General features: G+C 39.7%; 1 protein-coding gene across 1 annotated transcript in view; it reads left to right on the plus strand.

Moving 5' to 3' along the window:
• SNX9 (sorting nexin 9) overlaps positions 1 to 13,533 on the plus strand; it is a 194,600-nt gene that overhangs the window by 95,183 nt on the left and 85,884 nt on the right. Inside the window, exons 8-9 of the mRNA XM_077486269.1 lie at positions 3,856 to 3,981; positions 6,567 to 6,684. Of these exons, the coding sequence (XP_077342395.1) occupies positions 3,856 to 3,981; positions 6,567 to 6,684 (244 nt within the window). The remainder of the gene's footprint in view (positions 1 to 3,855; positions 3,982 to 6,566; positions 6,685 to 13,533) is intronic.

Raw genomic sequence — 13,533 nt, forward strand, 5'->3', positions numbered from 1 at the left:
AACTCAGTGTATACCCAGGTTTAGTCTGGATCTGTCAGTGATATTTTGTTCCTAGAACTAGGAGTATGCACAGCTGTGTGATCCTAGTGCTATATTGAAACAACAAGGATTTAAAGGGGTTGTAAAGGTATTCTATGCATTAAGGTCAAAAAACATCTGACAATACTGGCCCCCCCAGCCCCCCTGTTTTACTTACCTGGCCCTTCTAAACTCCCGCGCTCGCCCCGGACACCCTCTTCGCCGCTCAGCCTGGCCGTTGATTGGTTACAGTTGATGGATTGAAAGCAGCGCAGCCATTGGCTCTGACTGTTGTCAATCACATCCAGTGATGCGGCGTGCCGGGGGGCAGGGCCGAGCGATACAGTGAGCGGCTATGGCCGCCGGCTGTATCACGGGAGCGCACCCGCAAGCACTCCACACCATGCGAGGGAGCTCGCGTGAAGGTGTGGAGTCCTTGCGAGGGGGAGCCGAGACAGCCGCCGAGGGGCCCCAGAAGACCAGGTTCGGGGCCACTCTGTGCAAAACGAGCTGCACAGTGGAGGTAAGTATAATATGTTTGTTATTTTAAAAAAAATAAAAAAAAATTCTTTAGTGATCCTTTAAGCTGAGCTAAATTCAGAATTTAACAGAAGCTACATAGTTCCTTTTTTGTTAAAAAGAAAAATCTACCCCTCAGCTGACTTCCTCAGTCTCCTCACGTTTCACTATCACTAATTTACTAACAGATATATCAGTCTGGATGTCACACCACTTCCTCAAACTCAATCTATCCAAAACCGAACTTATAATTTTTCCTCCCCCATGTTCCCCTTCCCCAGATCTTTGTCAAAATCGATGACACAACTATCAGCCCGCCCCAGCATGCCAAAGTCCTAGGTGTAGCCCTGGACTCTGAACTCTCCTTTAAGCCCCACTTCCAATCACTGTCCAAATCTTGCTGCCTCAACTTCTGCAACATCTCCAAATTACTCCCCTTTCTAACCACACAACAAAGCTCTTAATTCACTCCCTGGTCATTTCTTGCCTTGACTACTGCAACTCCCTACTCATTGGCTTACCTCTACATAGGCTATGCCCCCTTCAATCCATCATGAATGCTGCTGCCAGACTCATCCACCTTAGCAATTGCTCTCTGTCAATCCCTCGACTGGCTTCCACTCACCCAACAAATTAAATTCAAAATACTAACAACTGCTTACAAAGCCCCCAGCTACATCACTAGCCTAGTCTCTAAATACCAACCTAATCGTTCTTCTCAAGACCTCCTTCTTCCTAGCTCTAGAACTTTTCCAGAGTCTCTCCAATCCTATGGAATGCCTTACCCCAACCAGTCCGATTATCTCCTACTCTATTAGCTTTTAGACGATCCCTGAAAACCCTCCTCCGCAGAGAGCCTATCCTATGCACACCTAACAACTGTACTTATCTTCTCCATTAGTTCATCCCCCACAGTTATTACCTTTTTTGTTTCACCTGACCCTCTTCTAGATTGTAAGCTCTAACGAAACTTTACTGTCTGCCCTCAAACAATGTGCAAACCGTTGGAACTATATAAATCCTGTATAATAATAATAATACATTTGTAGCCCAAAGATATTTACTTGTTTACTGGGACGGGCTACTTCCTTTCTCACACTTGCAGAGGCAGATGATCAACACCTTCTCCTCCAATCAAACCAGCCCTCAGCCGCGGCAAAAAAGCAGAAATGTCTGAAAAGCCGTGGTCATTAATTTAGTATTTGTGGTCTGCAGTATTATTTTTTCCATGCGAGCAGGCAACTTTTTTTTTTTTTTTTTTTGTTATGTAGGTCCGCTTTCACTGACTAATAGGGCTTTTATAACTAGCACTGCCTGTAGTGAACCCATTTTTGCCACCTTGTGTATTTTTTCCAAATATATAGTATTTTAATTCACATTTGCATCCTTTTTAATATTTTCTCATCAAGTAGTCACCCACCCACCCATGCTTTATTTTGCGAAATAATCAATTTGAGAAACACCTGCAAGTATTTCTACCTGTGGTCGCCTTGAGAAAAAGATTCATGTAGCATTTACTTCCTGGAATTCATCTGCCCTTAGTTCACGCATCTAGACTGGAGGGCGGGCTAAGAGAAAACCCCTCCTCCCCTCCTGGGATGTATGACATCATTTGTGTAGGCCTGGAACCCAGGCAGTAACTGAGGAAATGTAAAAAAAATTTTTACAGCTAGTAAATATGATGTACTTTCTTATCTATTTACTAATGCTAGCAGAATAAGTATTAAAAATATTCAATGTCTATACACTGAACAAATTTTCAATCAGTGTGCGGATCATTAGACTTGACAGAAGTCAAATGTTTAACATTTTGCCAACTGCGCACACTATAGTATTACTGCTACAGTGCGGGCCAGCTGCGCAGAATCGTGTGTGTGTGTGTGTGTGTGTGTGTATATATATATATATATATATATATATATATATATATATACTTTTCACAGCACTGTGTATCTACTACGTAATTCTGCATTTCCAGGTAGGGGGTGCTCACATGCCCGCCTGGTTGTGTGCCCTGTGTCTCCAGAACATGCTGTTCAGCGCTTTTCGACCAATGATTTATGGCAGAAACCCGCAGATCATCGGAGCTCTCTTCTGACAGCAGCAATGTCCTGGTTTTTGTTTCCCTGCGCAGGGAGAAAAGACCGCCACACCCCTTTGTAAAATCAGCACACATTACATATAGTAAACATCGTTAGACAAATATTTAAAAATATATAAAATAAGTGCAGCGCTCAAAGGCACCTATGTAAATAAGTGCATGTGTACATAAAAGTAAAAAAATATATAATAATAACAAAGGGTCCACTAGAGTCCAAAGAGGATGTAGACAATCTCAAAGCCAGTCTCCCTGGACTTCAAAGAGGTATATTTCTCATCTTGGGACTTCTGAAATTGTCAGATGGCATTCACGAAATAATGACTCCCAGTTTTCTCAGACCTCAGAACCTCTTGGGAACGGATTATAAAACAATTAAAGAAGGTGGATACTCTTACCTGATGGGCTGGACACATCCACCGTATAGTAGTGTGTCATAAAAGCTTGTGGGGGGCTCCAATGGCATACCCAGATATAGTCAGCTGGATGGTAATTCCCCTCGGAATTCCTCGTTTTGAATCCCTTATGGTCTCCAATTGGAAGAAGTGGATGAACTTTCCGAGCCGTGGATAGCTGTGGAACTTGGCACCAGATATCTCATGGGAATTCACCATAGGGGGGACAAAGCATAAAAAACACCTCTCATGGTGAAATACAACCAGTAATGGTTTATTGAAAATATTTAAATATAAAACAAAATAGAACAAATAGTTCGTAAAAATCACGTGATAAATAAACAAAAATAGCAATGTGAGGAGCAGAAAAATGCCATTTTGCAAGCATGCACAATAATAAAGCATGACATTTTGGGACATCTTCTTTCAAATTATACAAACATTTGGGTAAATAGTGTGTTTTGAATTTTTTTGTTTGAAAGTGCTTTATTGTTTGAAAAATTGCTGTGCAAATATTGTGTGACATAAAAAAATTGCAATGACCGCCATTTTATTCCCTAGGGTCTCTGCTAAAAAAAAAAAAAAAAAATATATATATATATATATATATATATATATATATATATTGTATAATGTTTGTGGGTTCTAAGTAATTTTCTAGCAAAAAAACTGATTTTTACATACATGAGAGTGTCAGAATTGGCCCAGTTGGCAAGTGAATGCGGTGGTGTTTTCAATACCATTTGTGTAGTATACAAGTCGTCTTCTTCTTTTTTTTTTTTTTTTCCTTCATGGTGCAATCTGTAATAAAACCATTGTTTACAGATTGGAGATTACGGGCCAATGTGGGTCTACCCAACCGCAACATTCGACTGCATTGTGGCTGATCCTAAGAAAGGAACCAAAATGTACGGCCTGAAGAGCTATATAGAATACCAGCTAACAACAACAGTAAGTGAGCAGAACAACTGGTAACATATGTTAGAAACATGTCATGTATTTTATTTGGAATGCTGCCTCCTCAGAGTTGTTTTTATTATTAACAGCATGTGGAGGCTGAAACTCTTCTAAAATAATATAGTGGCTTTTGGAAGCACTGAGCATCACATGCTTTAAAATCTGTCTGCTGATGATTGCAAAATGAAGTAGGAATCCAGGCTAAAACTCCCTTTACTACAGTTATACTTGTTTATCAGAAAGTAAACATATACGGTGTATTATATCATACTGCTAGTATGAGGGTCTGCAGCTGTCAGAGTATAATAGTCTGCCGGGGGGATTTGTCTATCCATGTTGTCAGTGAGGATGAAGGAATATGTTTTTTTTTTCTTTGTTTGGTCTGTAGGCTGAACAAAAAATTCACAAAAAATTCACTTTTAAAACATCTTCTGAATGCTGCTAAAATTTACCTACTGGCCCTTTGGAAACAAAGAAGTCCACCCACACTCGAACATCGATGTACCAGGGTATCTGATATCCAACCTATGGAAAAGTTAACCGCGTTTACTAAAAATCAGTCCAAGAAACATCCTAAAATTTGGAGGCCTTGGCGGTTATACTTGGTGCAGGCCTTTGAGCTGGATTGGAGGTTGTTGCTGGAGGGAGGAGTCAGGCCCTTCCTGTCTCCTCCCCCCCAACCCACCCTTCCCTTTCTTATCGCCTTCCTCTTTTTTTTTCTTGTACTTTTCTCCCTCACCCTTTTGTCTTTCATTTATTAAACCCCCCCGTTTCTGTATAATATATGAAAACTAACTTCAACAGGGTGAAGACTCTCCCATCCTAGTAATTTATTGTATACAGGTTATGTGCTGGATCAGGCATTTTTATTTTTTGCCATTTATTTTGATGGCAATTGTTTTTTGATATAAGAGTAGATGGAGTAATAGCTGATTGCTGTAAGATGTATTATTTACTCTGTAACCTGGTGGAAGTAAATATATATAAAACAAATGTAAGTAAAAAAAAAATCATTTTCTAATAAACTTCCATGCATCCCCCCCCCAACTGACTTCCCGTACTTTGGAGCTAAACCACACCCTAGAAGCCAAGCCACACCCACCCACTCTTTCTTCGCTCAATAGGAGCAGCTGTCAGGAACTGTCACTGAAAAGTGGGGTAGTAATTGAACAAGGTTTAGCTACAGGAGTGGAGCTCAATCCTAAAGAAAATCAAACAGATCAAGCAAATTAAAAACAACATCGGAGGGACACATTCAAGAGGAGCTCTAGACATCAAAGGTATTAGCAGAATGATTATGGTCTTTCCTCTGAGACAAAGCTTCTAGTTTTGAAACATTGATAGATTGGATTTAAAGCAGAGTTCCACCCAAAAATTGAACTTCCCCTAATCGTACCCCCCCCCCCCCCCAGTATAACATTTGGCACCTTTCAGGGGGGAGGGGGGAGCAGATACCTGTCTAATTCAGGTATTTACTCCCACTTCCGGGCATAGGTCACCGCAGGCTCCTCTGATCTACACCATGTCCGGCCCCTCCTCCTTCATACCCCTCCCCCCCGCACTGTCTTCTGGGAGACACACAGGTCCCAGAAGACAGCAGGGACCAGTGTGGACACGCAGCGTGACTCGTGCATGCGCAGTAGGGAACCAGGCTGTGAGGCCGCAAGGCTTCCTTATTCCCTTACTGAAGATGGCGACACCTCCACCCGTGAGCTGAGGGACACCTCGGCTTCGGGTAAGGATATCACGGGCACCCTGAACAGGTAAGTGTCCATATTTTAAAAGTCAGCAGCTGCAGTATTTGTAGCTGCTGACTTTAAGAAAAAAAAAATTTGGGGCGGAACTCCACTTTAACATGGTTGTAAACCTCAGACCCTCTATAGTTTGTACTAGTCTCAGTTAAGTGCTGTAAGTGTCATTTCTCTCTGTTGCTTCCTGCCTCTTCTATCAGCATGAATCCAGTTTTTAAGACAAGTTTTACTGACACTATTAGAAAAAAGGTGTTAGGAGAGGGATCTCCAGAACACAGCCTCTCATTGACAGCTTCAGCTCTACTGCTGTGTGTTGTATTAAGAGGGGGGCCTCCAATCAGCTCTCAGACCTCTCCTCACTGAACTCTGCAGAGTTTAACTTCAGCTCTCCGCCCATTTTTTTTTTTTAAACACTCAGACCGGCTTTATAAATTCTGGACTTTAAATGGATGTAGAGAAGAGAAGACTGGAGATAAAGAGATAGAACTTATGTAGGAGCATTTGTTTAATCTCTGTGCATCACCTAAGGCCAGTCACTTCACTGGGTATATGTAAGGGTTTACAACCACTTTGTCTTTCATAGACAGTTTGTACAGTTTCTATCTGTAATTCATGCTTATGTAAAGTTTTTAATGCAGCAAATATTCAAAAAGAGAAATAGATATTGCCTTTTGAGTGTCTATGATGAGCATCATCAAAGGTTGCTGAGAGCTATCTTTTGTGCAGTAACCACTTCTTGAAGACCACTGCTCTCCTATTTCCTTCATTTTGACAACACTTTGGTAATTACAATGTCTAACAATGGCTGTTTTTTCCTTTTATTTCCAGAACACAAACCGTTCAGTTAACCACAGATATAAGCACTTTGATTGGCTATACGAGCGTCTTCTAGTGAAGTTTGGACTAGCCATTCCCATTCCTTCTCTTCCAGATAAACAAGTCACAGGTAACCTCTAGGAGTATATCAGTTTCATGTTAGAATGATGTCCAAAGCTGAATTCCAGGAAAAGTAATTAATATAGATAATTTATTTTTATGCTCATGTTTAGTTGCGATCAGCTCACAATGCCATGTTTGACATTTCCTACAATGTGTACAACATTCAGTGGGCCTCAGACCACAGAAACTTGGATTTAAAGGCTATCTTCCTCTGGTGCCATATATGACAAAAAGTGGCAAAACCTGGACATTAGAGATACACTGCCCCAGACCGTAACCCGGCCTCGCTGTCTGAAATAGTATGCTTTGGAAGGACAGTGAGTGCACCCACCTTGACATCAATGAGTTTTCCATCATTGGGCCACTTAAGGCTGAACTCCAGGCAAACCGCTAAATACACATATAAAATACATATATGAGAGCAGTTTTACTGCCTAAAGAATTTGTAACTCTACTAGTCCTGTCCTTCAATTATCCCAATCATTCCATGTAGATGTTTTTTGACTCCTAAAGGGGTTTTGTGCATGTTTTCTTTTGGCCTCATTCACACACAGTGTGGTGACCTGCATTTTCCTCCATTGGAATAATGGGTGACATAGAAAACAACTGTTTCCTATGTGCCCCATTCACATTATAATGCAGTCGAGATGAGTGGTGAGCTGTGGTAAAATGCAGAGGTGTTTCTGATTGTTGGACCGGCTTCTGTTGAACAGAGAGGAGTACACATGTACCAAAAATCGTCCAGTTCCTGCTGAACCAGCTGACATTCGGTACATGTTTGGCTTTAGTATTGCATATTCTTTAGTAATACATGCTCATTTCCCCATGTTTTGGCTTTTTAAAAATGCTGCAAGTACAAAAAAATGACCTGTTGATCTGCCAAATCAACCTCTCTTTCCTTCTGGTCTACATAATACCTCCCTCTCTCCTCATCTCTATACCCTAAGGAGGAGATGTTCTGTTGTCCAGAAAGTGATAACTCAGACAGGGCTGACAATACAGCTTGGGGGCTTAGTGGAGGAGAGGCAACATTGTCAACTCAATGGATTTCCAACCAGTCCTGTTCAGGCTATAGTCAGCCAGCTGTAGGGGGCAGTGTGATGCATGTTTCAGCACATCACACAGCTACCTTTTTTTATGTATGAACTTTATTTAAAATGTACAAAAGTGACACTGCCTTCATGTTACTGTACTGCAGTGAGCAGAGCTGCAGTGCTGTACCCAGCAGGCTGTGAGAAAATGCAGCATGTTTGCATTTTATCATAGCTCACTGCACTGCACCTCTGGCTTGCATTGAATTGTGAATAGGATGCATAGAAAAGAGTATGTCCGATTGGTGACCTTCATTCATCCAGTGTGTAAAAATGACAGTCACTGCACTGTGCGAATTGACCCTTAGCTTTTAGTGCATACATACCCTGTGAGGGTCAGAATTTAACACCACAGATAGTCTGTTGCAGCTTTTAGTTTATGCTGCAGTCCAGCTCACAGCAGTAGTCTGGGAGTTTCTACTCCATCTGGACTTGCGTAACATTAACCTAATATGACAGTACAGTGTGTGTTTTCTACATTGTGTCTGGCACAGGGAAATAGTTTTCCAGATGACTCACAGGCTAAACAGGAAAAAGGCCTGCAGTCACGTGAAGGCAGATAACAATACCGGAGACTGTTATTGCTGAGGCTAATATATTGAATTATTTTTGAATTACAGGAATTTGTAGAATATTTTTTTGAATGAACTTAACCAGCCAGCTATCTATTTCAATTAAAAATAAACAATTGTGTTTGAGCTTTACGTTTTGCTTTCCATCGAGTTCATGGTCTTTGTTCTGACTCACTGTCTAAACATAGTGTTTAGCAAATCGTAGAGTAGTCATTAAGTCATTATATTTTTTCGTTCAAACAGTGGGTTGAACAAACAAAAAAAAACAAGCCGATTCCCCCATCCACCACATTTATGGTGGATGGGGGAATCCTTCCCATTGAGTCATTGTATTCTGACAATGGGGAGACTTACCCACCATCAGAATACATTGAGCTATATCCAGCAGTGCTGATCGAGTAATTCAACTTCTGTACAACCAGCCTGCCCATTCATGGATAGAAATGTATCCGATCCCTGCTGCGGCCATATTTCGATCCATGTATGGCCGGCTTTAATATTTGCATTCACCGATAACCACCCTTCACAGACGGATAAACATTTTTTTAGTTTTAGAAGAACGAGTAGGGAAGAAATAAAAAGCCATCACTTTATTTTGGCTGTCTTTGTCCCATTAGGGAGATTTCCCTTCATTTCTTGTCCCAGAGATGTAGCAGGAAGTGTTAAAACATCTAAATAATATAAGGAATTCCCTTTCAGAGGTCAATGGAAGAAGATACCCCCCAATGGAAAATGTAACTTCAACCATCGTTCTGGTCACAACTGTGCTATTGTAGGTTCCCCGCTTTTGTTTTTTACCTGGTAGAAAATGGTCATTGGGACATGTATAGAGGGTGAAGCTACAGAGACTATAATAAAAAACCTGACAGGTACTCTAACTTTTCCCTATGCTATCAAAAGCTAAAAAAAACTTTTAGCTATACTGGGATATGCAACTAGCGGACCTCCAACTGTTGCAGAACTACAAGTCCCATGAGGCATAGCAAGACTCTGACAGCCACAAGCATGACACCCAGAGGCAGAGGCATGATGGGACTTGTAGTTTTGTAACAGCTGGAGGTCCAATAATTGCATATCCCTACTTTATATTTTTGTATTTTCTTTGTTTATATTCAAATGGGATATCTCTTGTTTTCTCCGAAGGGGAACTTAACCACTTGAAGACCAGGCCTCTTCTGGCACTTTTTGTGTACATATAACATTCAGTATTTTTTGCTCGAAAATTTCTTAGAACACCCAAACATTACATCTTTTTTAAGTAGAGGCCCTAGAGCAGTGATGGTGGACCTTGGCACCCCAGATATTTTGAAACTACATTTCCCATGATGCTCAACTACACTGCAGAGTGCATGTGCATCCTGGGAAATGTAGTTCTAAAACATCTGGGGTGCCAAGGTTCACCATTACTGCCCTAGAGAATAAATTGGTGGGTTTTTCAGTTTTTGTTTTTTTATATCAAATGATTTTTGCACAGTGGCTTTTTCAAATGCAATCTTTGGGGAAAAAATACACTTTTTTGATTTTTAATACAAAGAAACACATAACTCAATTTTTTGGTAAAATATAAAATATGATGTAATGTAGAGTAAATACATACCAAACATGTCACGCTTTAAAATTGCACACACCTCCATGCAATGGCGACAAACAACGTAAATTTATATCTATAGGCGACGCTTTAAAAGCCCTTACAGGTTGCCACTTTATATTTACACGTTTACACTGGTGCTAGAATTACTGCCCCCAAGATTGGGGTGATACCTCACATGTGTTTGCTAATCACTGTTTGCTATCCTGCGGGACTGTGCGTGCTTTTGATTTTTGAAATGGCACCGTTTACATCTGGGTAAACTGGAAGTGAAGTCAGGTCATCGCTTCCAAGTTACCATATCCCAGAGCTGAAACAAAGCCAATCTGGTCTTTGCTTGGCTCTGGTCAATCAGGACTCCTGGTAAGATGGGAGATTTCGGTAAAGCCACCCGCTACTTGTAATTCAGAGGCTAGTTATCTGCTAGGATTGCTTTTACAAGAGAGCCGACCGTCATCTCTATAAAACGCTATTGAGATAATGCCTGCAGCTACAGGTATCATCCTGGTAGAAGCACTTGAAGTCCAGTGACATACCAGGTACGTGACTGGTTGGCAAGTGGTTAAAAAATAACCCCTTTTGTTACATGCCTATGACACTTTTTGTAAATTACACTATTTTATATAAACATTCAACGTGGACTTTTCTACATTGTACGTATATTCTTTCAAATTGGAATTCAGTTGTATTTATTTGAGTTCAATGTCTCAGATCCACACAAGATGTTTCATTATTCTGAAGATGAAAAACATAAAAACATCTACAATGGTTTCCAAATTAATTGAAGTATAAGGAAATATAAAGGCTTGATTGTGTCATTTCTTTTTCCCCCATTGATGTGAAATCCTTAAATGCTCTTTGATTTAACGTACTGCCTTCTGAAGTCACATAATTATTTAATTGGAAATCGTGTTCAATTAAAGTGTCACAAAATAAATGCTGGAAGGGTCTAGATTTTGTTAGAGAACATATTGAAACAAATATGGATATGACAAAAGCTATTGAAATAAGTTTGGGTGAAGTAGTGATCAGGATCGTCCACTTTTAAAAATGGAAAGAATGGTATAATTGGAACTTTACCTACAGAAGGCCATCATTGACTGAAGAGGTCAATGGTAACTCTGAGGAAGCTGCACAGCTAAGGCAGGAGAAACCAATCGGGCTAGCTATAGCACAGATGTTCTACAACCCTGAACATTATAGAAGAGCGCATAGAAGAAAGCCAATGCTGAAGAAATACCATATAAACATCCATTCCATATTTTTTGTGTATTCTTTATTTTTTAATGAAATCATACTGTGGTTACAAAGTTTGGTGACAGTATTAATGTGTAGCTATACCAACAGCTCTCTCTGGCAGGTGTTTACTTTTTTTTCTTCTCTCTCTTTTTTTCTATTTGAATTCTACAGTAGTTTTATATCGCTTGACTAGGATCTGCAAGACACATTTTATGGAGTGTTGACATTTTTATATTTTGGGTAACATAGGAACCCTGCTTTACAGTTACATATATTATGGCAGAATAAGGATTCAATACATCAATGTGATCTGATGAATATTCCCATTTATGAAGTGTATAATGCACAGATCCACGGGGTTCGTTCCTCACACTGATATATGTGGATGTTATATGCTACAGTTTAAAACCATATTGAATATTATCTTCTGTGAAAGAAGTGCTGGTCGTATCCTTTAACTGGGACTGTATTACCATCTTCAGTCCACATAGATTCTCTACATAGCTGTAACATTGAGAGCCCTAGTCCAGATCTTGAATGAACTCAAATTTTGAGGATGCATTCTGTTTGTTAGGAGTGCTTTGTTGTGTAGCAACTTGTTTTTTTTATCATATAATTAGCCAATTATTTTTATTTAAGCGCTGTGGTTTTGTTGGTAATGATATATATTTTTTTCAAATTTTTATATATTAAATACAAAATGGAGATTATGCCGTGTTGGGGCAACTAGATTTTTAAAGAGAGGTTGAGCCTTAGTCAGGTTTTTTATTCTTTATGACAGTATTAATGCAGTAACAAAACACCGACTTTAGTGTAATCTTTTGTGAACAGGTGTTCATGAACAGTTGAAATTCACTTCAATAAGATCAAATTAACATTTACATAGATCATATTAGCAATGTTTAAAAATACATACACTGTTGTAGTTAATCTGAGTTGGTTAGTGGAGGCCACTGTATGGATATTTTTTTTAATAAAGAAAGACTGGGAAGATAAAGAGAAAGCAAATAGTAGAGAAGAAGAGAAGAGGAAAGGTCCATAGACTTAAGGCACTAGCTTAAAAAAATAATAATCGGGGCAGAGCAAACTCCCGCTAAGGGGTCCATCACTTTGGTGGTAGAGTTATCCTGCAACAGTGCTGCATATTCAGGAGTGAATGAAAACTCATCACAGTAGCACCTAATTTTCCTAAATCGGCCATAGGTATCTCTGTCAGAGGCAAGTAGGTTTTCCATGCACTTGATCCCACCCAGATGGCTATGGGAGATATTCTTTCAACTATCTAGGGATTCAACTCTTGGCAGCATTGATCAGGTGATGGAGAACTGATGTACATTTAGGAATTGTGTGTGGTATAAAAAGAAAAAAGTCTGGGTCCTATGGGATAGAGAAATCATTAAATCTCTCAGATGGAGCGAACAGTAGTCCAGAAAATTTGAATTATGCGGCAGGACAAGACGATGTATAACAGACTGCTGGAGTCTAAAGTGCACCTCCAGGAAATGTTTGGCATTGACGAGAACAAAATGTGTAGAATATGAAGTGTCTCGTGCCATCAAGTCAAGATTTTAAAACTCGATTCCTGGTACTTGGTGCATATAGATATTATGTGAACATATATATATATATATATATATATATATATATATATATATATATATATATATATATATATATAGCAACCTATACCCCTTGTTCTAGCGTTGATCAACGATTAAGGTCCGTTTAATGTTCTCTGGTCTTACTGGATCAAAGTTGAACTCTTTGGCTTTAGTGTGAAAGCTATGTTTGACAGCCTAACACCATCCCTGTGGAGAAGCATTGTATTGGCACCATCATAGAAACATAGAAGAGCGTTGAAAGACCAAGTGGTCCATAAAGAATCAGGTGCTGCAACCCCATCTAGTATGTGGAAGGATGAGGATCAAATGCTCATGCCAGGACACACGCTGTAAATACTGTTCAATATCAGAAGAGAAATAGAAGTCCAGTTATGACTAGGACCCATAGAAGGGTCTGAAACGTAGCAATCTTGCTGTAGGAGTTGATTATTTTATGTCTTGATGGATTATTTTTAAAGGTATGTGATTTTACTTCAAGATGCTTCAGTGCCAGACTTCTATTTCTGTTCTAAGTCCTCAATAAAGTATGACCCTCTTTTTTTATTTTTTATTTTTTTACTTTTTTTTGTATATAGATCTATGATTGCCCTAAGAATCTACAATTCACATACTGTTGACTAACTCACTACTTCTGCCTTTTGTTCCAAGCATCATTACTCACTAGAGCAGGTCAGCCCTTCTCAATCTTTTTATCCCAGGGAAACCCCTTAAAATATTTTGAAAGCCCTGGGGAATCTTTACTAC

The sequence above is a fragment of the Lithobates pipiens genome, unplaced genomic scaffold (assembly GCF_037356315.1).
Source record: "Lithobates pipiens isolate NorthernLeopardFrog02 unplaced genomic scaffold, aLitPip1_a1.2 Scaffold_18, whole genome shotgun sequence".
In the NCBI taxonomy this organism is placed as follows: Eukaryota; Metazoa; Chordata; class Amphibia; order Anura; family Ranidae; genus Lithobates; species Lithobates pipiens.